The sequence below is a fragment of the Dipteris shenzhenensis genome, chromosome 14 (genome assembly GCF_047967505.1).
Source record: "Dipteris shenzhenensis isolate YYH24624 ecotype China chromosome 14, Dip_SZ_1.0, whole genome shotgun sequence".
Taxonomy (NCBI): Eukaryota; Viridiplantae; Streptophyta; class Polypodiopsida; order Gleicheniales; family Dipteridaceae; genus Dipteris; species Dipteris shenzhenensis.
The window spans coordinates 51,389,504-51,416,666 of NC_141609.1; the positions used below are offsets into that span (position 1 = coordinate 51,389,504).

The 27,163-nt window shown below is 46.5% G+C and overlaps 1 protein-coding gene across 3 annotated transcripts in view; it reads left to right on the forward strand.

Annotated features, from left to right (window-relative positions):
- Positions 1-471: 471 nt before the first annotated feature.
- The window catches only part of LOC147894792 (DUF1995 domain protein, putative (DUF1995)), an 83,392-nt gene continuing 56,700 nt past the window's right edge, over positions 472-27,163 (forward strand). Inside the window, exon 1 of one of the 3 annotated variants that reach the window (XM_087384840.1) lies at positions 472-855. In XM_087384840.1, the coding sequence (XP_087240966.1) occupies positions 533-855 (323 nt within the window). In that variant the 5' untranslated portion in view covers positions 472-532. The remainder of the gene's footprint in view (positions 856-27,163) is intronic. The other 2 variants (XM_087384841.1, XM_087384842.1) reach the window with 2 other exon arrangements.

Here is a 27,163-nt window from a genome sequence, read left to right on the forward strand (position 1 = left end):
GTGCCGAAATCAGATCAAATCCTTATCCCTTGTGTCGTGTGATGCTAAAATGAAAGAATCTTTTAAAACAATTCATAGCTCTCAAAACAGACGCATTTACTCCCCTTTTACATGTTTTACTGGAAAAATCTCGAAGAGAACCCTGAAAATCACAGCAGAAATCGCCGCTTGCCCCAAAACGAACATACCACCTGCCCCAAAATGAAGCTACAAATCGACTCCAGCAACCGCATGCTGCATGCAACATAGCAAACTCACAAGGAACCACATATCCCATCGCGATGAGTGAAGAGGAGGAACGAAGGGCTAGCAGCCAAAATTCAGGAGAAAACGTTAAAGATCTCCACTAGGAGACAAATCGAGAACCCTAATATTTGATTAGGAAAACCTAAGCAGGTTCATCCCTAGGACCCTTGCATGACAAATTTTGGCACATGGGATCCAATATGATTCACAAATCCTCCACGTGGCCGAATATGAGCCCATCTCAGGTGGTGAAGTACTCTCTCAAGTTGCATGCGTCTGGAAACAAATGGCTTGCCTTCATCTTTCTGCAGTCCTCATGGACAAGACTCTCAACTCGCCTCCTTTCCCTCCTTTTTGCCAATCTTTCTGCTTCTCTTTTCCCGCTTCCAAGTTGTCTGTTTTCACTCCAGGCGAATGGAGCTGGCGTATTCCCCCTCCAGGCGATACGTCCTTTCGTAGATATGCTAAGTTTCAGCGTTTCGAGCAGGGTGAAGAGGACGCACAAGCCCAGGCTGCCGCTCATAGGGCAGAGACCAACGGGACTGTTTTTGTTGTGGCAGAGGCCGGATCCCAACTAAAAGATTCCCATGATGAGAAAAGCGATGACAGGTATGATTGAAAATCCAGATTTTAAAATTCAGCTCGCCAGGGAAATACCAATGGTAATCAGACAGGGATGCGGAATCGAGCTCAGCTTTTACTTAAGGTCCGATTTTTTCATCATCTGGGCCAAAGACCGGAATTCAGCAGCCAAACATCCAGCTGCTAGCCATTTCTACAGTGTGGCAAGCCGCCATTGACAAATCCCCCCTTTCCTCATCTTTCCGCGAAATCCCTCACTTATAGCAACTAGGAGGATCTATTGCAATTTATCTTAATGGCTCTGAACGTTTATTATAAGCGGGCACGGGGTGCCAGCAGAACTGTCCCTTTATACTTTTGTTTGCTTGTGGACCTCCATCAATTGTGAGATTGGAAAGACCTTCGTGAGACTGTTCGGCATCTACTTCAGCTAGAACTAGTACTAGGGGTGATACTTTTGTTCTATGACATGTACTCAGTTCCCAAACATTCCAAATACTAAGTCCGCTGCCGTAGGTAAATTTTCTCTCTACGAAACTATTTTATCGTTGAGATTGCCTCGAGCGTGCGCTAAGAAAAGGGTATTTCTAATTTCATGTGGTCTGCTTAACCATTGTACCACGGAAGCCATAAAGGACCAAACTTCACACGAGGCACAATCAGGTGGAAAGCTTGTATGGTGTAGTGAACAAGAAATCATAGTCAGCTCAGACGTGTCCTTCCAAGAGTCCAAGGGGCAACCAAAGTTAGAGTTTCCCAATTGACAACTTTGAGACGAAGAAGAACGACTTGGAGATGGACCATGCCAAGCATGCCTCTCGAGGAAGGAAGATGTTGAGTCCACAACAAGAGATTGACTCGAAGTCAGTGCATCTATTGAAGTCCCAAAGTCAAGTTTGGAAGCTCGTTGATGTCAAGACAGGTTCAAGCACAAACACATGGAGTGAAAGCCAACATGATGAACTACACCTCGATGATCCAATTAAGAAGGTTTAAGAGCTAAAGACCTTGATGGAAGCAACATGTCTTTTTTCACAATAGGCCATGTGATTACGAAATAAGGACCACAAGATATCTTTAGAACAACAAAAGATCTAAATTTGTATGATGGGACATATTCTAGTCTTACAAAGGTATATTTTTTCACAACAGGCCATGTGATTACGAAATGAGGACTACAAGATGATTGTGACATAAAGCCCTCCAAATGCTAAGGTCGACCTCTACAATGAGAGTAGGAAGCGCATTACTTTTGATCTTGCACGTTGATCATCCCATCTTCTTAGTGGATCAGGAGGGAGACATCTTGTAGACTCAATCTCTCAGTTCGACATAATAGGCCTCACACTTTTGCATTATGTCCTTGGCATTGAGGCGTGACAATATTTAAATGGTATTCTCATTGTCAATAGAGATTTACCAAGGAGATTCTCCAAGCTTTTGGCGTAGGGGAGTCGAAGCTAGTTGCCACTTCCACGAACGAACGATCAAGTTCTCCAAAGAGGACACAACCGCATGGATCAACGTATAAAAAACCTAGGCGGTAGTTTAATCTATTTTTAAAAGATACGGGGATGAGAGTGCTAAGTTCAGTAGAGACATTGAGGATCTTGGCATCAAGATTAATTTGGGCACGCTCTCAATTGTTTTGTGTTTGAGATTGTGCTAAGGCCAAGCAAGCAATTGGCATTTCCCGCTAGCGAGTTTGTCATGTCTCTTGCTTTGGGCCTCGGCTCCGCCGTCTCCCTAGGGCCTACTGGTTTGTGCTATTGGTGATCTTACTTGTGTGTCTGAGTAGGTGGTCTCTGTGTTGGATGGCTTCATGAATTAAAGTCGCGAAGCATCTTTGATTTGGCTAAGACATGAAATTGGTGAGGGGTCCGAATCCATCTCTGAAGAGACAATTGTAACGACCTCATATCTCGTTGTAAAATACTAGCTTCTGAAAGTGCAATGCTCCTCTGATACTAGCTCCCACCAATCACATAGAGTACAGATGCGACCCTCTCTAGGCATGCGCCCTCAGTGCACCCACTCTCAATTCATAGTTGCTATGATGAGGCACGGAACCGATATCCTCAGGGAAATGGGGAAGGTAGATTCATGTATAGCCTGCTGGGTTGATGAAGCCCTCCTCTGAAATCCATAAGCAGTGGTCCTTGTAGAAGCTGAGCTTCATAGGAAGCTCGTTGGGTGCCAACCAGGCTTTGAACTGTTGTAGCTAGTAAGAGATCTTTCCGGATAATCTATTTGACCTTGTGGTAGGTGAGCGGAATGGAAGGGGGCTCAATGCTATACTGAAAAGGGGGTAACCTGTCCATATGGAGCTCTAGACTTCCAAACCATTTGCATGATCACCTTGGCCAACATGGTAACCTTCATCGGCCTGAGGTATAAGAGCCATGATCTCTGACTCTGAACTCGATGATGCTCATGATATCCTTTGTCGGCCTTGTATTTGTGCGAATTTTGCCTGAGACCCTCTCATAGAGTGCCATGACTGGCCAAATGATCTCCTGACTGCAGTGGAGATCTTGCAAATGTTTGATGAGGCGAGCTCTAGGCACTGTGTCAAAAGCTTTGCGGAAATCCACAAAGCAGCAATAAACCCTCTGTCTCTGTGCTGTGGCCTCCTCAATGACACCTTTGAATGTGAGTATGTGATCTAAAGTCATGCGATTGGCCTAGAAGCCTGCCTATCCCTCGGCCATGAGGAGCCCTTGGATTCTGCAAACTGGCTTACCTCTGTGTTGAGCACTGATGCGTAGATCTTGGACATGACATGCCCAATCATAATGGTCTTGTAGTTTTCAAGGCTCATGGGATCCCCTGCCTTGTGAATGGGAGTGATGGAGTTAAGGGTCGAGGTGTGAGGGAGATTGGTGCAAACCGCTTCGTGAACATGATCTTCTAAGATTGGGAACAAGTATTTATTCCATATGCAATGAATTAGTACGTAGTCCCTCGTGATTTGTCGCTCGACCATTATGAAGCTTCAAAGCTGCGTGTTTGATACCACTAGTCTGTGAAAAGTGTGCAAGAAGTGGGATGGGTTAAGTGTGAGAGGTTAGGTGATGGATGGTGAGGAATGCCATACAACACGTGCATGCGTAAGATGCCATAATGTGGTGTCCGTGAGAGGAGATGGGGCTGTTTGCTCGAGGAACTTTGCCAGAATCCCTTAGAGTTTTTACTAAACATAATGTTTATTAACTCCTCGTTCTTTGCTAGTCTCGAACTAGAGTTGAGCCTTACACTCATCATCGTACTAGCTATTGCTCGGAATTGAGCCAAGAGATGGCAGGCCAATAGAATGGGTGGTGTGTGTGAAATTGACTTTGGGTGGCCTCATGGAGAGAGCGGGTGATCAGGGTGACTCGATTCTCTCGGAACAGTATGTCATTGATATATGTGAGCACAGTGGAAAGGCGTGTGGAGCTCTTTGGGTGAAAGGCTATGATCAACGTGTATGTCATGATATGTAGTGTGCGTAGGTGGTGTTGTGGTGTGTATATTAAAATCCTCCCGAGACCCTTTAGAATCCATGGGACTGGTCTAAATAGTGGTCACTTACATCCAATGCAGAAAATCTCTACTAAGCTCTCTATGTTGTGAGTATTTGCTGACCTAGTTTATATTCTAACCCAAGAACTTTGCTGTGGTGCTCCAAAACTTCTTTTAGGTAGCTTCCAAGCTTTTGGGCTGGCTGTTCCATCAAATTTTCAGGTTACCCCTGCTGCCACCATGATTTTCTCTGATGTGTGCATGCTCGACATTTGAGGAGCACGTGTTGCTCCTCGTCTACCTCCCGTAATAGGGCAGATTTTGCATATACCTTCCTCTGTCGGGTTCCTAGGTCATGCCCGCCTGCCCTTCTCCACCTCTAGATCATGTTGTAACATGCAACGGTAATCTGATTGTGCAATCACAGCAAGACCTTCTCTAAACCTTTAGCAAGGAATTAGCGTTATGCACCATAGAGTGAGAAAGGAGATAAGGGTAGAGAGAGAATGGTGTGGACAACCGATTGGGTCCGTGTACCCACTGAGGGCCCCCTCCCCCAATCAGGGAAGAATTTTCTTTATACTTGGAGAACTGAGAAATACAAATAACACTTTTTGAGAGAGCACGGAAACGCGCTTCCGAAGAGTACACTGTGCACACGTATTGCAAACCCAAAGACCGAGACCTTGATGCTGTCCACACTGACAATGTAGGGCACTTCTACAAGGCAAGGAAGAGGCTTGTGCTGTCCACCAGGATGCAGGGTTACTGCGTGAGTGAGAGAGTGAAAGCTAGCAGTAATAGATTCTAAAGTGAGCTGAGAGATGACTGAAATATAGAGCTGAGAAGTGAGCTTTGCAAAACTGTAAAGAAAGCTGGAAAGAGCTGCTGAAACAGTATCCTAACCTTATTCCGTTTGCTAGTACGAATCCTCAACTGTGGTTCTGCGTATATGCCTTCTGAACAGGCTGCGGCTGATCAGGGCCAACTTTGGAGATGTACAGGGCTGCACACACGAGGCTGGAGGGGAGCTGTTTGGAGTGCTGAAGGCTTGGGAGCTGGATGGGAAATGAGGGCCTGGAGGCCCCCTATTTATAGGGCTGAAGGGCGGAGCCAACCTGCCCAAAATAGCCGACTTTTCAGGTGGCTGTTTTTGGGGCTGGTTGGCTGGTCCCTTGGCCCGATAAAGGCAGCCCTAGGCCCCATAAAATGTGGCCTAGGGAGGGGTGCAGGGTATCCCATGGCAACCTTTCCCCTGTCATTCCCTTCACTTGTTCCAGCCCTGAGGGGGCCCAAAAGGGATCCTATCCTAGGCTGGACCTAGACCTATCTCTAATCCTAAGACGGAAACACTGCCCTACTGTTCTCCAGTGGGTACTAGCGAGCAAGGACTGATCTGTCTAACTTGACCTAAGGCTAAGAGATTTACGTAGCTTGTGCCTGACTATCTCTGGACAAGGGCTCACAAAGGGTCACAACATATGACAAAATCTCCTATTAGGGAACTATTGCGCACTTGTCTATGTAGCCATTGTGTCACATTGCACCCAAGTGTAGGGGTGCATGTGACATTCCCTCTCCTTAACTTGGCAGTAGATTCATTGCTTCCAAGTAGTCCGCCAAAATTTTTGGAAAAAGTCTTCGTCCAACCACACTGCTTAATGGGTATCGCGATCACGAAACTTAGTGTAAAGCTCCCAGATCTTGCGTCCTGACCCATGCTTGAATTTATTATGAAGGATCTGCTCTGGTTGCAAAACTTCGGTTTCATCAAGAACTTCAGGATGGTGCTCGTTGGAAATCTCTGTAAGAGGAGGTCCAAAACACGGCTTCAACTTAGCTACATGGAACACATTGTGCATAGTCCAACTGTCGGGAAGGCATGACTTTAGTGAGACATCATTGATCTTTTGAATGATAGGGAATGGTCCGAAGCTCCTGAAAGACAGCTTAGGGCATCGCTTGCCCACTTGCTTCAATCTTTGCTTGATAATTCGTAAATACACCCATTGACCCTCTTTATACTAGACATCTCGTCTGGATTATGCTTGAGCTTTGGCGGTGTGGGTTTTCACATACTCTGTAATCTTTGCCATCGATTTGGTGGTTTTGTTGGCTTCAAGAGATGGAGACACCATCCGGGTGAGGAGTGATGTAAACCATTGTCCAAACGCTGCTTCATAAGGTGTGCGACCAATACTCGAAGAATAGGTGTTGTTCAAAATGGCCTGTACAAGCAAAAGAAACTACTCCCACTTTTCCTGAGCATCATGACAACATGATTTTAAAATATCAAACGCCATACCATTATACTTTTCCATCTCTCCATTTGATTATGGATGGAAAGCGCTGGACATCTGCAGCTTAGTACCAAAATTATTAAACAAGGCTCGCTAAAAATTTGACGTGAATTTGGAGTCCCTCTCGGACGTGAGGTCCTTGGTAACCCTCTAATGGAATACCAGTTCTTTATGAACAGACGAGTTACATCTTCAGCGCTGGCTGTCTATTTGTAGGGAATAAGCATACAATATTTACTAAAGCGACAAACAATAGTAAGACATTGAGTGTTAAAGTGTACGCGCCGATGCTGGAAGTGGTCCCATGAAGTCCATACCTATTTCCTGGAAAGGACCGTCAGGTATTGGCAATGGCATAAGTAAGCCAGCCGCTTTCTTGTGGGAAGCCTTGACCTTTTGGCATATTTAATAATTCTGAACATAGCTGTAAGTGTCCTTCCGCATCTTTGGCCAATAGAAATAGCACTCTAACTTCTCCAAAGTACCATTGATACTTCGATGACCACCGGTGAGGGCATCGTGGGCATCATGAAGAAGTAATTGCCGATTGTCTTTGAGTACACATAATCTTTTCTGATAGAAAAGCCAACCATCCTCTACTGAGTAATGGCGTGGAGCAAGAGTCGTGGCTAACTGGAATTGTGTGCCAAACTCTACTGAATCCGCGTATTGTGCCTTCATACTATTAAGATCCTTTCCCTAGATTTCAAGCACAGTGGCCTTTTCAATGGTCTGGATTGAGTATACTGCATGATTGAACATTTGTGTGGCCAAGACATGGGGCCAAGAGTGCATGTCCTCCATGTACAAAGTGCTCAGTGTGCAGCCCCTCATCGGCCTATGCTCTCTGGTTGTGTAGCCGATGCAATTCAGCTCGCACATTTTGTGCGGTGAACAAGATGGATGTGGTGGGCTTGGGAGGAGAGGAGATTTAGGTGGTGCATGGATCGGGATGTTGTATGTGTGATTTTGAGAGCGTCGGCAGTGAGGTTGTTTTTGCCGGGGACGTACTCAATCATTCCCCCAAACTGCTTTAATATTTGGCTCCATCGTCACCGCTGATCACTCCATTGTGAACTAGGCATTGTCTGAAGCCACTTAAGGGCTTGGTGATCTGTCTTGAGCATGAAAGTCTGTCCGTAGAGGAAAGGCTTCCGATGTTTTAATGCCTGGATGACACCAAGTAGCTCTCTATCATAAACTGAATAGTTATTTTCGGCATCGCTGAGCTTTCTGCTGTAATATGCCACGTGCCTATCTTCTTGCTGTAAAAATGTCCCGATGGCGACATTGCTAGCGTTTGTGACTACCAGAAATGGATCATCCCAAGAGGCGATCTTCATAATTGGTGTGGCCAACTGTTTCAAGTCATGGAAGGCCTGCAAAGCTTTGCCTGTAACTTGAATTTTATGTATGCGTGTCTTTACCCCTTTGAGTAAATCTGTAAGAGAATCTTCTCTAGATCTAATCGAATCCCTTGAGCACTAATGATGTATCCCAGAGTGAATTTCCAGCAACCCAAACTCACTTTTCTTTGCGTTAAGGTATAGCTGGTTCTCGAGCAATAATTGTAGGGTACATTGCACATCCTTGGCATGCTGCTCGGCTGTAGCGGAAAAGATAAGGATATAATCGAGAAAGATGAACATGCACTTCTTAATATAATGTGCAAATACCCACGACATCATCTCGTTGAACGTCGGTGGTGCATTCTTTATACCAAATGACATTTCGACGAACTCACTCGCTCCATTTGAAAAGCCATCTTTGGGATGCCAGCTTCAAAAATCCGGACTTGGTGGTAGCCACTCTTGAGATCGATTTTTGAGAAAAAATTTGGACCATTGAGTCTTTCCAAGATATGCTCAATGCGGGCATAGGGAACTTGTTACTTACCGTAAGCTTGATGAGTGCTCTGTAGCCTACACATAATCGTGCAGACTATTCTTTCTTTGCCATAAATAGAATAGGTGCAGCGAATGGTGAAGATGACGGTCTAATATACCCTACGCGCAATAACTGAGCTCCATAGACTTTGAAAGTTGATAAGGAAATTTACTTGGAGGTGTGGAGTTCGGAATTAGATCGATACGATGGTCTTCCGGTCTGTTGGGAGGTAGCTGGGGTGGCAGATCATCTCGAAGCATGATGTCTTGGAACTCTCGGAGTATATCCATTATGACTTGCCCCATCGGAGGAGCAGCTTAAACTGTAGTGATCTGGCATTGAACATAAATAAGTGCACACATGGCACCCTTGCGGGCACAACCTGCTTGAATATGAGATATTAACGGAATCCCTGGTATGCCCCGATCACTGCGTATCACGGCGGGCTCAGGTAAACCTTTCACAATAGTGAAGGTGTCCTGTCACCAATCAGATGTCGGTACATGCTCATGGAATCACTGAATCCCAAGGATCATGTCGCACCCCATCAAAGGTGTCAGAATGAAATCCCGCATAAAAATGGCCGTGTAAATTGAAAACGTAAAATGGATGGCCTCATGCGTGATGTATGTGCGCAAGTCGCCCGTCCACTGCAAGCTCCAAAGTGTACCCCGCTGTCTTGGCAAGCTGAAGCGAGATGGCATCTTATGAACTCCCCATATCGAATATGACAATGAACTGATGCCCATTAGTAATGCCATACGCTCGAATGAGCGCCTTCTTTTGGTCTGAGAGGTCGCCCTCCTCCTTACCTTGAAAGACCACCATGGGCACGGCTTTCAAAGCAAGGAAGACAACATTTGTAGCTGAGGTTGGTGGTTGGGCTGCAAAAGCCAGTACATTGGCGACGGCATAAGTAGGTGCTTTCACAGCCTTTTCGGCAAGCCACTTAGGACAGTCCTTCTTGCCGTGCCCAACGATGTGGTGGCAATGAAAGTAGCGATGTTCTTGGTGGTACCGCTTCTGCTCGTCGGGCTGTAGATTGCCTTTTGTAATGCCCGCTTTAGCCTTCTCATCTAGAGTCATCTTTGGCTTGGACTCCTTCTTTTGACCAGAAGTCTGGCCGTCTTTCTTTTGGTACTGGTTGTTTTTCTTCTAATCCTTACCCGCTGTTGGGCTTTGGAATCCTTCTGGACCTGCGTGGGCTTTCCCCCGTTCAACATCATCTCTTAATTTTAGGCGAGAGACAGTGCTCGCTCATAATCGAGTGGGTCGAAGTTCCGAATGGTAAAACGGATGTTAGTGTCCAATCCTTCAATGAATTGCTTCATCTTATCACTCTCAGACACGCCAACTGCTGCACCAGAGTGATGACCTTGTTACGGTATGTCAACACAAGCAAACCATTTTGGGAGAGACGAGAAAACTCATCCTCCAGGTTAAGCATATATTGTGGGCGTAGAAAATGGGCTTTGAGGTCGGTAACAAATGTTGCCTAAACGAAATTGCTTTTAAAAGTTGTTGGGTTCGTATACTTACTAGCCCAATGTTGCCACCATAACCGCTTCACCGGTAAGATGAGGGGCTGCTAGGTGGACTTTGTCTTGCTCATTTTGAATCCGTGCTAATGGAAAATGAGCTACAAACTGATGAATGGATTGAAGAATAGCTTGATGGTCACACTTACCATCATACTTAACAAAATTTGGAGTGGACCGGCTGAGTGGTGTTACCTTTGTCGATGACGAAGTTGTGGCGGTGACTGCTACCGTGCTCAAACTTGCCTGCATAGTGGCTAACATCTATTTGTGTTAGAGAAGCATCACCTCTCGGTCTAGCTTTTGTTGCCTCTCTGCTTGGGCGAGCTCTACGCGTCACAGTGCCTTCTCATTCCTGCATTCCTCACGCATCACTAAGAGCAATTTTTCACAATATGTGGTTCCTCTTTCTTCCAGCGGCTTTTTTGCTTGTTTTTCCTCTAGACGAAGTTTCATCTGGTCTAGCTGTCTTCTGCTTTATTCTAGCTTGGATGAATGTTCTTCGAGTTGCTGTAGGAGGACCCGATTCTGCTCTAGAAGATTCACCATCACTTCTTGAGCACTTGGGGGAAGCGTATCTTTTTGGTAGTCTTCTTCTCCACTCTCTCACTCACACAGTAACCCTGCATCCCGGTGGACAGCACAAGCCTCTTCCATGCCTTACAGAAGTGCCCTACATTATCAATGTGGACAGCATCAAGGTCTCGATATTGGTTGGCGTTGCCTCTCAAGTCTTTGGGTCTGCAATATGTGTGCATAGTGTACTCTTCAGAACCACGTTTCCGTGCTCTATCGAAGAGTATTATTTGTATTTCTCAGTTCTCCAAGTATCAAGCAAATTCTCCCCTAAGTGGGGGAGGGGGCCCTGAGTGGGTACATGGACCCAATTTGTCGACTCCATTCTCTCTACCCTTATCTCCTTTCTCTCTCTATGGTGCATAATGCTAATTCCTCGCTAAAGGTTTAAAGGTCTTGCTGTGATTACACGATCAGATTACTGTTGCATATTACATTGGTATCACAGCTTTGGTCTGTATCTAGCTTGACTACCGCGAGTGTATGGTTGTGTTGAGATCCGGAAAGGACACAACCACGCACCATGGAAGGGCCAGGAAAAGAAGTCAATAGATTCTAAAGTGAGCTGAGATATGACGGAAATATAGAGCTAAGAAGTGAGCTGCTGCGTATACATCTTCCGAACAGGCTGAACTGAAGGCCAAAGGCTGAGGCCGATCAGGGCCAACGTCGGAGGTGTTCAGGGCTGCACACAAGAGGCTGGAGGAGAGCTGTTTGGAGTGCTGAAGGCTTGGGAGCTGGATGGGAAATGAGGGCTTGGAGGCCCCCTATTTATAGGGCTGAAGGGCTGAGCCAACCTGCCCAAAATAGCCGGCTTTTTATCTGTTTTGGGGCTGGTTGGCTGGTCCCTTGGCCCCATAAAGGCAGCCCTAGGCCCGATAAAAGGTGGCCTAGGGAGGGGTGCAGGGGAGCCTTGTTCCAGCCCTGAGGGGGGCCAAAAGGGCTCCTATCCTAGGCTAGACCTAGGCCTATCTCTAATCCTAAGATGGAAACACTACCCAACTATGAACAAGGACTGATTTGTCTAACTTGACCTAAGGTTGAGAGATTGACTTACGTAGCTTGTGCCTGATGGTCTCTGGACAAGGGCTCACAAAGGGGTCACATCATACGACAAAATCTCCTATTAGGGAACTATTACACACTTGTCGATGTAGCTATTGTGTCACATTGCACCCAAGTGCAGGGGTGCATGTGGCACATGTGGTTGGTTGTGATTTTGCTAATTTCCTGTTTGTAATACACACACACATACACACACAAAATCTTTTTCTTGGGTGAAAATTTTTGAGACTTTATATTATAGAGTAGCTATGGATGTGCCAAAGTACATCAGCAGAAGATCTCACTGTATGACAAGTATACATTAGAGTCTATGTAATGAGTTTGCAGACAATCGAAGAGAGATTGCTGCAAGGAGTGCCTGAAAAAGGAGAAAGTAGGTGTCACAGAACTAGAATTTCTAAGCTTTCAAAATTTATGGTGACTGCCCTAGCCTCCAACTGATTGAAACAGTTCAAAGGACACTTCAGTGCAACTAATTCCATGGGCCAAGGCAAGGGACTGAAGGTTAGAGGGGCAAAAATCCCTTTCGCTAAAAATAGCTCCAGGAGCCACGTTTGGCTAGTTGGCTTGGAAATTTGCTTTCAAGGTTGTTTTTTGGACCACAGAAGAATAGGGAGAGGCAAGTCACAAGTTCAGAAAGTGCTCTAGGCTATTCTGTCACATCACCTTGCTGATTTTTAACTACCAGGGCAGTCTGTGGGCTGTTGGTGGGCTGCCAGGGATTCCAGAAGCTCAAAAAAGAACTCGTTTTTGTGCTAGGAGCCTCCAAATCAGTTCGTTTTTGTTGCATGTCTACTATTCATGCCTTTCCAGAGTCCCAAATCTGATTTGCACTTCTTCCAGGAGCTTTCCAGGCTAGGTGCCCATCAAAATCACACTTTTCCTGGCAGTTTGGAGCTTTCAGGAAACTGGATTTGCTTTCAAACTTGGCAATTCTCTTCCAGCAGGTTTCCAGGGTTGCTTTTGCTGGTTTTCATTCGCCAGGGTGCCTAGAGATCTTGCCAAGGGAGATTCGATTTCATGTTTGCTGCTTTCCCAGGATTTCCCAAGCTTTCCTATCGGTTGATTGCTTTCCGGGAGTTTTCCTATTACCTTAGAACCTTCACATCCTTTTGCTTTGCGCAACTGGCCTTTTATGTTTGCCAGGAGCAGCCAGCTGTGGTTGTTTTGCTGGCCTCTGTCTTGCAAGGACCCCCTTGACGGGTATTCAGAGTTACCAAGACAGATTGAGTGACAGCATTTGTTAGCCTCCATCAAGGCTTTCCTTTCCTTTGACAGCGAATCAGAACCTGGCCTATCACACTTCTTCCCTTTATTAAAAGGAGGCTTGGAAGCATTCCCTGGCTTCCCTGTTTTCTTGAAACTCTCAGACTTGCTGTTTTTATACCTGCTGGTTTTTGCAAACAATAATGCATCAGCTGTGGTAGCATTCTCAATGAGTTGAGACATGTTGGCAACCCTTGTTTTAGTACAATAGTCCCTGATTTCCTTTGGCAGCCCACAACATTATTTTTCAATCTGTTCTGACAAGGGCACATGCCTGTAAGAGCTGACCGGCAAGAGAGCTTCCCAAATCTTTTTGTTAGACTCTTCCAAGTAATGACAATGAGCTGCATTAAACTTAACGCCATGCTGTCATAACATCTACTTCAAAGGTAGTGGTCAACCAGGTAGCTGAAAACACCTGCTTAAACTGAACCCAACTCGTGGGTGCTCTATTTTGGAGCAGTAAATTTGTCCACCACTCTAGAGCATTCCCCTTCAAGAAGGTGGCTGCCTTTCGCATTTTAGATGACTCAGTGAAGTTCCCTCCTGAGAAGGCTGCATGAAACTGCTGCACAAAAGTTAAAGACTTTAGCCTGTCCTGATCTGGTCTCAAACTTCATTGCTGCACCACCGTCTTTGTAATCTTTGGGTGTTAGATTATCATACACAGGTGGCTGCAAAAATGGAGGTTGAATCGCATTCCCTCTAGCATGTCCTTATGTCATCGAAGAAGGTACTAGTGAATTGTCTATAGGGTCGGAAGATACGATCCATCATCCTATTGAAAGTAGCTGGGGCATTAGTCAATCCAAAAGGCATCACCAAATACTCATACAACCCAAAAGTTGTGTGGAACGCTGTCTTATGCACAACCTTCCATTCAATATTAGGCATGGCGGCTTTGGCATGTGCTAAAGTCTCATTAAAAGAGTCATCATCTTTGAACCATCCTTCAGGGAGTCCCCCCACTCTAATCTTCAATACATTATCACGTCTGGCTTCATGTTGTTTTATCTCTTCCTGGATATCAGTCTTGTTTGCCTTTGTGTTGAACTCCTCAATCACTTCTTTCTTGATTGATTGTACTTCAGTATGAACCATATCTTTGACTGTAGAGACTAGTTGAGGAGTAGGAGGAGAATTCTTACATGAGTTCACAACCTCAACAATTAGTGCCTGCTTGCCAGATCCCTCTAGAACTTGAAGTCGGGCTTTTACTTCTGCTAGCTCAAGCCTTAACTCTCTGACTGCTTGCCGCAAATAATAATTGTTCATGTTGTCCAATCATAGGTCGTTTGGACCCTTCTTGTTGGTAATTGCATGCATACGGAGAGGGTGTCATGGCTGCAACTGTAGAGTACCGAGTCCTGATAGTTGAGGTTGATGGAGTTGAGGGGGATTTGGAGGAGAGGGTAGGCCATTCCATATTGGCTATTTCTTTAGAACTCCCTAGCTGAACCTAACCCCCGAGTTGGGCTGGGGGTTTAGCCCAACTCGGGGTTAGAGACCTTAGGAGCTTGCTACAAGAAAGTACGGGGAGTACGAAAGATGTACGAAGAAAGTACGGGGCTGGTACGACAGACTGGTGCGTGATGTACGAAAAGGGTACGGCAGAATGTTTTGCAGATTTGCTCAAATCTCTCTACATGTGAGAGTGGGTCTCCTTCAATAAGAAACTTGGTGAGTAATTTAGAGATTGCAATTGGTCGATTCTTGGTAGGATTATGATCTCTACCTCCATGATGATGTTGAGGTGGGTTTGCTGCCCCCCTTCCTAGTGCTTGCACTAAGATTCTCATGGCATCATCCGTTAGGACTGTCTGATTTATTAGAGGTGGTGGTTGGACATCATATGCTCCCATGCCTTGATTAGGCACGTTCGGTATTTGTGTCATTGGTGGGTTCTGAGGATGACTTCCAAATGTAGGTACGGAAGTGTCATAGGTTGCTATATTCCTGTGGGATGAACATGTGCAACCATGACATGAGATATTTAGGTATCCTGAGCCATGTCCAAGATACTTTAGCCCATACCATGGAGGGGGGTTTGTAGGCCATCTCATGGGCTATCCATAGATGCCAATTATTCCTTGGTATGTGCCTTGTAGGCCTAGTTATAGTCAATTAGGACTATTGGTACACTTAGTACATGTACCTCCTAGGTTAGCTAGGAGACTCAGTCCAGTTAGGGCAGTTAGTCCTAGGGTTTTGTTATGTTGTCTCTCCCTTGAGCATCCACACTTGTACTTGCAGCATTTTGATCATAGCAGCTCTTTTTTTTGGCTTCTTGCACTCATTTCTAAGCTTCCATTGCGTCCTACACCCAACATGTAGGACGGGTTATAGGACTGTATGACGCTGTATAGAGGGGTGCTGTACGGAGCTAAGCACTGAGAGAGAAAGAAAGAAAGGTGTATTAACGTCTTCAGGAGACCTCGCGGGTCTATGAGACAAGATACAAGATATATGTAACCCATACAAGCCACTGTGGGCTGAAGCAAAGGGCTCACTAAGGCCCTTGCTGAGTGCTAAGTGCTAAAAATGCAAAAAGCTAGTACAAAATATAGTAGGAAAAGGAGCAATCAAGTATCGCTCAGATAAGAGCTCCAAGTACATGTGCAGGCTCGATATAACCCGGCTGCCTGATGGCCCTTTGATGTGATGCAAAGAGCTCACGTATCTGTGTCTGTCGGGCTGTCTTTTGCGGTGGCGGGGGGTGCGCTCTCCTTGATCTTTGTATCCGATGGACTACATCGAGAGTAATGCCTTGTCTCTGGTGGTCCCCACTGAGGAGGGCTGAGATAGGTCGAACCTCAATTGTGCGTGCTCTGGTCGCTCCACGTGTCGTGTGTGATCTCCGCATCTCTCGTCCAGCCACATCCTAGTGACGGGTCTCAGTGCTGATCCATAGTGCTCTCATCTCCCTCGAGCTCCTCCCCCTCGATCTCATCTGGTGCTGGCTCGGATGCGTAAAAATCAGTGATGCGTGTCCATGCTCGGGGTCTCGCTCGGTGTCCTGAGGCATGAACTGTAGTTGTCTTTGGCTTGCCACACAAGGGAATCTTTGTGTCTCGGCATCTCAATCAGGTAGAGCCCAATGCAAACCTGGTCTTGGAAATGTATCAGTCGTGTGAGTGGTTTGAAGCCGAGCCCCTCCTGAAAGAGACAGTGGTATCGACCTCAGATCTCATAGTAGGCCAGATAGACACATAGAAAATGCTCCTCTGTCTCAACCTCCCCCATTGTGCATAGTCTATAGACCCATTGCTCTCTAGGTATGCCAGCCACTCTCCCAACCTCAATCTGCAATTGGCGGGATGAGATTCGTATCTATCCGATAGCAATTCGCAAGGCATGTGAGACTCTCCTATCCTCGAGGTACTGGCACCTGAGACCATGCTCCGATATCCTTAGAAAGTGGTCATGATAGAACTGGTTCGTGGTGGGGCCCACGTTGCATATGCGCTTGTTTGCGGGCGTGTTGTTGTCCAGTCTTTGTGTGATGGCTCACTTTTTAGCCTCATTTGTCTCCTTGTCTATTTTGGTGATGTAGGACATGCAATATGATGCCGCCCCATGGGGGTTGAGGACGAATTGTATGTTTGTGTTTGCCTCAACTGCCATAAAAATAAACAGTCATACAGAGAGACTCATAACTTCTTGTCCTAGACTCAATTCAAGAAACTAATTACATAGGAAGGAGACCCTTAAAGACAGCTTTGCGATGATATTTTCATTGAAATTGGACCATCGAGGAGAAAGTTATAGGCCAAATACTGACAGGGGGTCTAACTGCTATACAAGGTTCTTGGAGATAGCCATCCAACTTTGGTTGTCGCACCTTAGTGATGTAGGCTCTCTCACTAGAACTCCTATGTCTGCCAAGATCCTTCGAAGCCAAACTACCTCACATGCAATGAAACAAGCTGCCTTGTACTCTGCTTCTGTAGAAGAGAGGACCACCATGGTCCCCAAAAAGGTGCTACATACATGGCAGTCGGTTTCACGATAGTGTCAAAAAGCCAACCCTTCATTGGTGGATCCTGAAAATGGGCCTGGAAGCACTGTCTCTCTAATCAAGCCAGGGCGCCCTTCCCTCGTGTGAGTCGTGCTCTGGCGGCATGGGTCATCATGAAGCCTCGTCCCGTGAATACTGCCCCCAGGTACGTGTGGTAGGTGAAACTATGTTGATGTCAGCATTGCTTGGGATGTGTTGAAGATCATAGCCTTTGTTTTCCCAAGGTTGACTGTCAGGTCCCTCTCTCTGCATAACATCTCCAAGGCCTATAGGTGTTTCTGCAATCCCTCGGCTGAGGATGAAATGAAGGCTATGTCATCTGCATATAGTAGTATCTGTACCATCAAATCAGCCAATAGCGAGCCCTCTCCTCCTAGGCGATCAACAAAGGATGTGATCTCATCAATGTATAGCCCGAAGAGAGTCGGTGAGAGGGGGCAACCCTGTCTCACCTCTATGGTGTTCTCAATCCAATCTGATTGCCCCCTAGGAGCGCGGACTCGCCCTCTGACGGACTCGTATAGACTCATCACTCCCCAAATCATGACCTCTGGGAGATGCGGCTTTTGTAGTCGCCTGATCAAGTGAGAGCGAGGGACTGTGTCAAAAGCCTTCCGAAAGTCCACAAAGCAAGTGCAGAGCTTCTGGCGCCTCGACTTCGCCTCCTCGATGATGGCTCAACTTCGCCTCGACATCGGATGTGTATGAAGAAGTACAAGAACAGGAAAAGAGGGTGGCTAATACACGACTCTTATGCATAGGGGGGCTACCAGAGGGCTGTTTTGAAGGAACTCAAAAGGAAACACTGGAAAATATCATGGAGAGAACCCACAACTAGAATGGGATGCTGAAGACGTAATAGTTGTCTTACAGGAGGGGACACAAGCCAAAGTATGCTTTTAGAACAAGATGAAAAGAAGCAAGATTCTTAAGCAAACCAATAAGCTGAAAGGCACTAAAATATGGATAGCGGAGGAGCTCACCCCAACTCAGCTCAAAATGAAGGCCACTGAATTGGCTAAAGTGAAGGATGCTCAAAAGGAAGGAAAATGGGCTGTTTACAGAGATGGAAAAGCACTTATAAGAGACTTCAAATCCAAGCCTAAAGACTCTCAGTCTTAAATTGATGTAATACAGGCCGATTATCGTTGGTAGTAGACTGTTGTTAACCTATAATAACTTTGTGAGTGCTATATACAGTCACAAGAGACTCTCAGTCTATAACTAATGTTTTGGTGTTCACCTTTTGGTGTGTGTTTGTCCCATAGGCCCGTGAGGTCTCCCGAGGACGTTAATATATCTTTCTTTCTTTTCTCAAGGTAAAAATATGGTCCAGTGTGGAGTGTTGTCTCCGGAAGCCTCCCTGCCGAAGAGCCCGTTGTCCATGGTCCTCTGTATAACTACTGATTGCTCTCTCTAGTATCGATCCATAAATCTTAGCTAGAGTCTGGCCAATCATGAGAGTGTGGTAGTTCCCAGTTTCCACGGGCCCCCCCACCTTATGTATTGGTACAAGGGTGGTAGTGCTCCAAGTAGGTGGGAAACTGTGGCATACTGCATGGTTGAACAACTGCGCTAGAATCAGGGCCAAGACCTCCTGTCCATGTGGGAAGTGCTTTGTACATAGCCCTTCATGGTTTGGTGCTCTCCAGTTATGCAGACAAAGGAGGGAATTTCTCACGTTCTTGTTAGAAACATGGTGGAGAGAGAGGGAGAGAAGGTTAGGGTGTGAGGAAATTATACATGAATGGAAACATAATGAAAGGCTCTCTTATTCATAATCATGAGAAGTACAAGCCTTATATAGGCTACTCACTCACACACTAGCACCTAGTGCATATGGGATTAGTCACATGACTCACACACATAGACTAGTACTAGATTACCTAGTACTACACACCAACACTTCACACCAACACACTCTTTGACTATGATATCTCCAACACCCCCCTTCAGAGCAAAGAGTGTGAGACCCAACATGCAAAGAGTAGACTGATCCCCCCTCCACCGCAATACTGCAAAGAGCAAGTCCAACTATCCAACACCTACCATGTGATAGTGACTTCTCAGTTAGCTTGCAACTGGCAAGGGCAAACCATCACTCGTCATCCCCCCTTACTCTAAACTGGGTGGTCAATATCATCAACCAAAGTAAAAGGCAATACATTCATTTTTGGGGGACCAAACCCAGGGTAGAGTACCTCTTATTGACTCCAAATACATTCAGTTTAGAGGGACTGCTCAAGGCTGAGAATCTTTATTGACTCAACATAAACACAGAGAACTAATCATCATCTACCTCCTCAGAGAGGAATAGATCATGCAACATAGCAATTCAAGCTTCTTGCTCAGGTTCAGTAGTTGTAGCATATATATTCTTGAGCTTGTCCAGGCTCTCCTTAGCTGAAGTAGTGAGGTCAAGTTGAGGAAGCAATTTGTTGACCAACCTCACACCAAGATGCGCCAATGCTTTGTCATGCTGCTCATGCCTAGATGCGAGTGGTACTGATGAATCTTCACCACGAGGGCGAGGCTCCATAGTGTCACTGAGGTAGCAAAGGCAGCAAGCTGAAATAGATAACCAGCCAATAAAAGAGCTTGCCTAGGGCTCTGAAATGAACCAATAGCTCGAGAAATGCTTGAATAAATGTGTCCAGCAGCCTGAAGTGTAAGAATGAGCGAATAGAAGCTGGAGCAGATCCAAAATCCTCAAGAAGGTGAGAAGCGCTTCAGTAGACCAGCTCCAAAATGATCAGGCGGCTCTCTAGAGGGTTTCGAAATGTTGCAGCAGGTCACTAGTTCCAAAAACGGCTGTTGCAGCTGAAAGCTAAAACAGCCCCGAAAATGTGTCTGGAAGAGGCGGTTTTGCTGCAGCAGCCTCTAAATGGTGCGAAAATGCAAGAGCAGCTCCAAAACAGGTTAGAAGACCTCCAAAAGACCGCGAAAATCTGCAACCAATGCCCACGGATGGTCGGCTTCTGCTGTAGCAGCCTGCAAACACTAAAAACAGGGATGAAACAACTCCGAATCAGCTTGTATGCAGGTGCCTTTTGCAAACGGGCCAGCCAGCAGGCTGTGGAGAGGCTAGACGGGCAGAAATGGGCATAGGAAGCTACAAAACAGAGGCGAAATGGAGGGAGCAGTGAAGGCGGCTGAGCAAAAACCCTAAAAGGGTAGAAAACAGCTGAAAGGAGGTGAGGCGGAAAATGTGCAGGGCTGAGGCGGCTGCAGGAAGAAAGGTTTGAGCAAAATTAGGGTTTTGGATTAGGATGACATGGCAGCTATGGCAGGGTGAACCTGCTCTGATACCATGTTAGAAACATGGTGGAGAGAGAGGGAGAGAAGGTTAGGGTGTGAGGAAATGATACATAAATGAAAATATAATGAAAGGCTATCTTATTCATAATCATGAGAAGTACAAGTTATATAGGCTACTTACACGCTACTTACACACTAGCACCTGGTGCATATGGGATTAGTCCCATAATGACACGTGGCACTCACACATGACTTACACACATAGACTAGTACTAGATCACCTAGTACTACACACCAACACACTCTTTGACTATGATATCTCCAACAGTTCTGCGAAGTGAACAAGTGACAAGTAGTGAGTCTAGACATAGAGGACATATTTGGTGGCATTTGACCTGGGATGTCGTATAAGGAGCATGCATATCTGTGGCAAATCTCTGGGTCCGTGATGGGAATGGGCCATTTCCCCTTTGATAGGAGTCCCCAGTCGATAGTCGGGTCTCTCCCTCGAAAGGATCTGACCATCTCAGAGTGAGAAAAGTCCACTTCTTACGTTGTGTCATCCGACGTGAGATGCGATGCGCCTCAGATGAGGTCAGGTGTCCCAGATCCTGCTCGCGTGTGAGGTGAGCTCTCATCTCCTCATCGTACCAGGGCATCTTCCCAGCCGGGGCATTTGTGGGTCGAGTCGTAGGGAAAGATATGTTGGCAGCCTCGTGTACCACTGAAGCTAAAGTGGCTGAAACCTGAGCAAGATCTACCTCCCCTCCATGTAGGGTCGGAAGCTCTCGAGCTAAGTGACTCACATAAACTGGATTGAGAGTCCGGTCAAAGTGAACATGGGTCCGAGTGGGTGCATGGAGGACTCTTTCTGTGGCTGGCCTGGTATTGGAAATAAAGAATGTCAGGTATGAGTGATCAGCACCGAGTGGGGGAGGGGGTACTACAAGGTTGTGAATCTGAGATGCGAAGGCGAGAGAGAGAGAGAGAGAGAGAGAGAGAGAGAGAGAGAGAGAGAGAGATGATATGTTATGACTGTACTAAAGTCCTTTTGAGACCCTCAGGATCTATGGGACTGGTGACCACTATTAATTTAAATAGTGGTCCATTACAACCATTGAAATAAAAGTCTCCCAAATCTTTCTACATTGTGAGTATTTGCTGGACTATTTTCTGCGCTAGTCCGAGAATTTTGATGCGATGTTCCAAGATTTCGTTTAAGTAGCGTGTCCAGGGGCTGACTCAAATGTATAGAAGTCTATGACGTGCCGCTGTGCCCGGTCACCCTCTATGTCCTATGGTGGTCTGACCATCCCCTGCTGCTCTCTGATCTGTCGTAGAAGTGTCTCCCTGCGTCGTTGCATCTCCATTAGATAAAGCCCGATACTGATCGAGTCATGGAAATGGATCAGTCGTGACAAAGGACCGAAGCCACTCCCCTCTAGGTAGAGACAGTGGTAGCGTCCCCGAATCTCGTAGTAGGCTGGGCAAACACAAAGAAAATGCTCCTTTGTCTCAACCGCCCCCAGCGTACATAGCGTGCAAACCCACTGCTCTCTAGGTATACCCGCTGCTCTCCCTGCCTTGATCCTCAGCTGATGGGACGAAACCCGCATCTGACCAATGGCAATCCTCAATGCATGAGAGACTCCTCTATCGTTGAGATACTGGGGTCTAATAATGAATCCCTCCTCTGATACTCTCAGGAAGTGGTCGCGATAAAACTGGGTCTTAGTGGGGAGCTCCTGGTCCCCCTCCCCAAGTCCGGGATGTGTGAAGCTGGAGGAGGTCTAACCGTATGATATGGTTGATCTCATCTCACGGGATCAACTCAAGAGGTGCATCCATGCTGTACTGAAAGCCTGTCCATCTGGATACCGTGCCTGGCAAGCCATGTAGATATGCGTGCATACCATGTGTTTGCCCCGCTCTCTGCGAGTCGTCTGGATGACTCTAGGGCCAATCTCAGAAGTCTCCAATGGGGTAAGTCCCAGACTCTGTGGAAGAAAGTCAATGTCTGAAAGATGGCATCAACCTGGAGAGGTGTCATGGCGAACTTTGCCTGTACTAGATGGCATCAACCTGGAGAGGTGTCATGGCGAACTTTGCCTGTACTATCTCATGTGGAGCTGAGGGCTTACATCGGATCATCTGGGATCCCATCGTCACTTGTAGCCGCTCAAAGCTCCTCCAGTTTGTCCTCGGAAGATCGCACCCCCAGAAAGGTGCTGCATACATGACGTTGGCCGTACTAGTGTGTCGAAAAGCCAACCCTATGTCGGTGGATCCTTGAAGTGCGCCTAGAAACACTACCGCTCTAGTCTAGCCAAAGCACTACGCCCTCGTGTGAGCCGTGCTTGGGTTGCATGTTTCATCGTGAGATGTACTAATGTCTGCGGAAGGCCTCGCGGGCCTATGAGACAAATGCAAAGCCAAAAGAGAGAGAGAGAGAGAGAGAGAGAGAGAGAGAGATGTATTAACGTCTATGGGAGGTGTCGCGGGCCTATGAAAGAAAAGAAAGAAAGAAAGTCTATTAACGTCCACGAAATACCAAGAAGTCTATGGAACAACATGAAAACCAATTAGTACATCAGCTTAGGGAGGGTAGCTCCCAGGGAGTGCATAAAGCAGCAACTTTTATTTAGAGTACCGACATTATGACTTGGAAAGAAACACAATTGGCGATACGTCAGTTTAAGACTGAGAGTCTTTTGGCTTGGATTTAAACTCTTTAATGAGTGCTATGCCCTCACGGTACACTGCCCATTTTCCATCATTCCTTGCAGCCTTGACCTTAGCTAATTTCGCTGCCGTATTTTTCAATTGATCTTGTGTAAGTTCTTTAGCTATCCATATCTTAGTTCCTTTCAACTTGTAGGATTGTCGGAGAAGCTTGACTCGTAGATCGTGTGAGTTAAGCGTAATGATAGCATGACCTTTAGACTGTAAGATATGAGTTGCTCTGGCTCATCGTCATCATCAAGAGCATCATCCTTATCAATTGTCCAATCAATATTAGGCATGGTTGCTTTGATATGTGCTAAGGTGTCACTGAAAGAGTCCTCCTCTTTGCACCATCCTTCGAGGAGTCCCCCTATTCTAATCTTCAAAGCGTTATCACGCCTAGCTACATGTTCTTTAATCTCTTCCTGAATGTCAGCCTTGTTAACCTTTGCATCAAACTCCACAATCACTTCCTTCTTTGTAGTCTGTACTTCTGTGTGAACTAGGTCTTTGACTGTGGAGACTAGCTGAGGGTAGGGGGGGAAGCCTTGTAAGATTTTACAACCTCATCGATGACTGCCTGCTTGCCAGGTCCTTCTAGAACCTGAATTCTAGCTACTGCATCTGCCAATTGCATCTTTAACTCTCTTACCTGTTCTTGTAGATAAAAAATCTGTTCATGGTGCCCAATGATGGGTCGGTCTAGACTTCCTCGTAGGTATGTATGTGCATACGGAGAGGGTGTCATAGCTGCAACGGTGGTGTATCGGGACTTGTTGCCTGAAATGATTGGGGTTGAGGGGGGAGACTTCAAGGAGAGGCTCGGCCATTCCTTGCTGGCCATATCTTTTGCTGCCCCCTGGCTGAGCTAACCCCCTAGCTGGGCTGGGGGTTCAGCCCAACTACGGGTTAACCTTGGGTTGGGTTAACCTCTGTTGAGGCTCGATTAGGTCAAAGTTAACCTAGGTTAGGTTAATTGGTGCGGTGCTGGTGCTGTTGACGACGGACGGTGACGAGGCTGAGGTGATGGGCGAAGAGGCTGAGGTAATGGGTGATGGGTGAGGTTGAGGATGAGGATGGCGGGGGGGAGAGAGAGAGAGAGGAGTTTTTTACTTCGTAGCACAATGCCAAGAAGCCTTAACAGGCTTATCCGAAGCGATCCGCAGGGATCGAACACACACACACTAGGACATGAACCAGAGCCTTAACCACCAAGACCCACGCGGGTTTTACAAAACTTGGTGGGGAAGGAAGGAGGGAGAGAGAGAGAGAGAGAGAGAGAGAGAGAGAGAGAGAGAGAGAGGCTGAGCGGTGAGGAGGGGCTTGAGGCGGAGAGGCTAAGCGACGGAGGTGGAGAGGCTGAGCGATGGGAGAGGGAGGCTGAGCGACGGAGGGAGGGGCTAGCGACGGGAGAGGGAGGCTAGCGATGAGAGAGAGAGAAAGAAAGAAAGAAAGAAAGAAAGAAAGTCTATTAACGTCCACTAAAGACCAAAAGGTCTATGGGACAGCAAGAAACCCTCTAGTACATCTGCTTTAGGGAGGGCACATGGCGGCTCCCAAGGAGTGCAAAAAGCAACCCCAATTATTTAGAGTACCTACATGATATTCTAGAAGAGTAAACTGCCATACATCAGTTTAAGATTGAGAGTCTTTTGGTTTTGATTTAAACTCTCTAATTAGTGCTACGCCTTCACGGTAAACTGCCCATTTTCCATCCTTTCTAGCAGCCCTGACTTTAGCTAATTCAATTGCCTTAAACTTGAGTTGAGTTTGCGTAAGCTCCTCTGCTATCCGTACTTTGGTGCCCTTCAGCTTGTAAGATTGTCGAAGAAGTTTGATCCGCATATCTTTTGACTTCAGTGTAAGGATTGCATGTCCTCTATAGTGCAAAATAGAAGCTGGCCTGGAGTCGTCATCATCCTGCTCATCATCATTCACCCATTCAATGTTGGGCAAGCTTGATTTGATTTTTGTCAATATTTCACTATATGTGTCCACCTCTTTGTACCAATCTTCTGGGAGCATTCTAATCTTCATCGCATTATCACATCTAGCTTCGTGTTCTTTAATCTTTGCTTGGATATCAGACTTACTTGCTTTGTTGTCCACTTCCACAATCACTTCCTTCTTAGTAGTTTGTACTTCAGTGTGAACAAGATCTTTGACTGTAGAGACTAGTTGCGGGGTAGGGGGAGAATCCTTACAAGATTTTACAGTCTCATCAATTACTGCCTGCTTACCAGGCCCTTCCAGGATGTGAAGTCGGGCCTTTACTTCTACCAGCTCCAATCGTAGCTCTCTCACTCCCTGCTGCAGATAAAAAATCTGATCCTGTTACCTGAGGATGGGTCATTTTGAGCCTTCTTGTTGGTAATTCTGTGCATATGGAGAGGGTGTCATAGCTGCAACTGTAGAGTACCGAGTCCTGATAAATGTTGAAGGAGTTGAGGGAGTTGAGGGGGGGGGGGGGGAGAGAGAGAGAGAGAGAGAGAGAGAGAGAGAAAGAAAGAAAGAAAGAAAGTGTATTATTGTCCACTAAAGGCCAAAATGGGCCCATGGGACATCAAGAACTCTGCATACAAGATAGCACAAAATCAACGTGCCACAAAGAAGAGGCATCGTCGAATATCATCTAAGTGCTACGCAACACAATGCAAGTGAGAGAGAGAGAGAGAGAGAGAGATGTATTAACGTCTATGGGAGGCCTCGCGGGCCTATGAGACAAATGCAAAGCCAAAAGAGAGAGAGAGAGAGAGAGAGAGAGAGAGAGAGAGAGAGAGAGAGAGAGAGAGAGAGAGTTTTTATTAACGTCTTCGGAAGACCGATGGGTCTATGAGACTGTGAAATCCTGGTAGAAACGAGCTGTGAGGGTGGAGCTACTAATTGAGCTTCCACACCAATGCAAAATGGTAGTACTAAATACTAAGTACAACATAGTCATGTTAGTGGTTTTTCTACATATCAATCTCATCATCATCATCATCATCAGGACATCAAGGTGGATGAGGCAATGGAGGCATGAAAGCGGCTATATATATATATATATATATAGAGAGAGAGAGAGAGAGAGAGAGAGAGAGAGAAAATTTATTAGAGTCTTCAGAAGACCGATGGGTCTATGAGATTGAAAGAAAACCTGATACAAATCACAGTTTGGGTGGAGCTACTAAACGAGCATCATCACCAGTGATGAGTCCTAAGTCTGATCATACATAATTAAATACATCTGGGTGTGACAATGAAAAGAAAAGAAAGACTGGAGCAGAGTGGAATCCTCCGTATGTCATGTCGCCCTGGCTGGTGCATAACCGGTGATGGGACGCTGGCATCCGTCAAGGGGTGCCGTGCGTCTCGATCTCTTAGAGGAGGCTCGACGTAAGGCCAGAGCCACCGTGACTCCCGTGGGATGTGTCCCAGGTCTAAACAATGACGGGAGGTCCCCTAGAGTGATCTGTGTGTCCCCTCGATGCCTCGTGTGTTGTGCTGCGGTTGTCAGGTCAGGGTCTCTGTCACGTCTGCGGCTAGAGACTGGACGATCAATATCACTCGATGGGAAGAACTCTGTGATCCTGCTCTGAGAGGTGTCTGATGGTGTGGCCAAACCCCATCGCTTGAGTAAGTACTCTCTGTGTTGGACCCCCTCGTGAATGAAGACCACGAGGCATCTCTAATCTGGGTAGGTGAGGAATCTGGAAAGGAGCCCGGAGCCGTTCTCTGAAGAGACAGTGGTAGCGACCTTGGATCTCATAGTACACTGGGCACCTGAAAATAAAATGCTACTCCGACTCAACCTCCTGACAGTCGCACAATGTGCATATGTGATGCTCCCTAGGGATCCCCTCTGCTCTGCCGCTCTCTATGCGGAGGCGGTGTGATGATACCCGAAACTGTTCGATGGAGATCTGTAGTGAGTGAGGCATATGAAGCTCAGTGTACCCCGGTTGTGTGATGAATCCCTCCTTCGAAATACGAAGACAGTGATCTTTGTAGAAGCTCAGCTTCACTGGAAGCTCCCTCGGCTCCAACCAAGTCCTAAAGGTGTGTAGCTACAGGAGATCCTCTCGAATGACCTGGTTGGTGTGTGGCCCAATTGGGATGGTGGGTGGGAGTACTGGAGGGGCATCCAAACTGTACTGAAAAGGAGGTATCCTATCGATGTGAAACCCTAGTCTCACAAACCATCTGTGAGGCCGTGCATA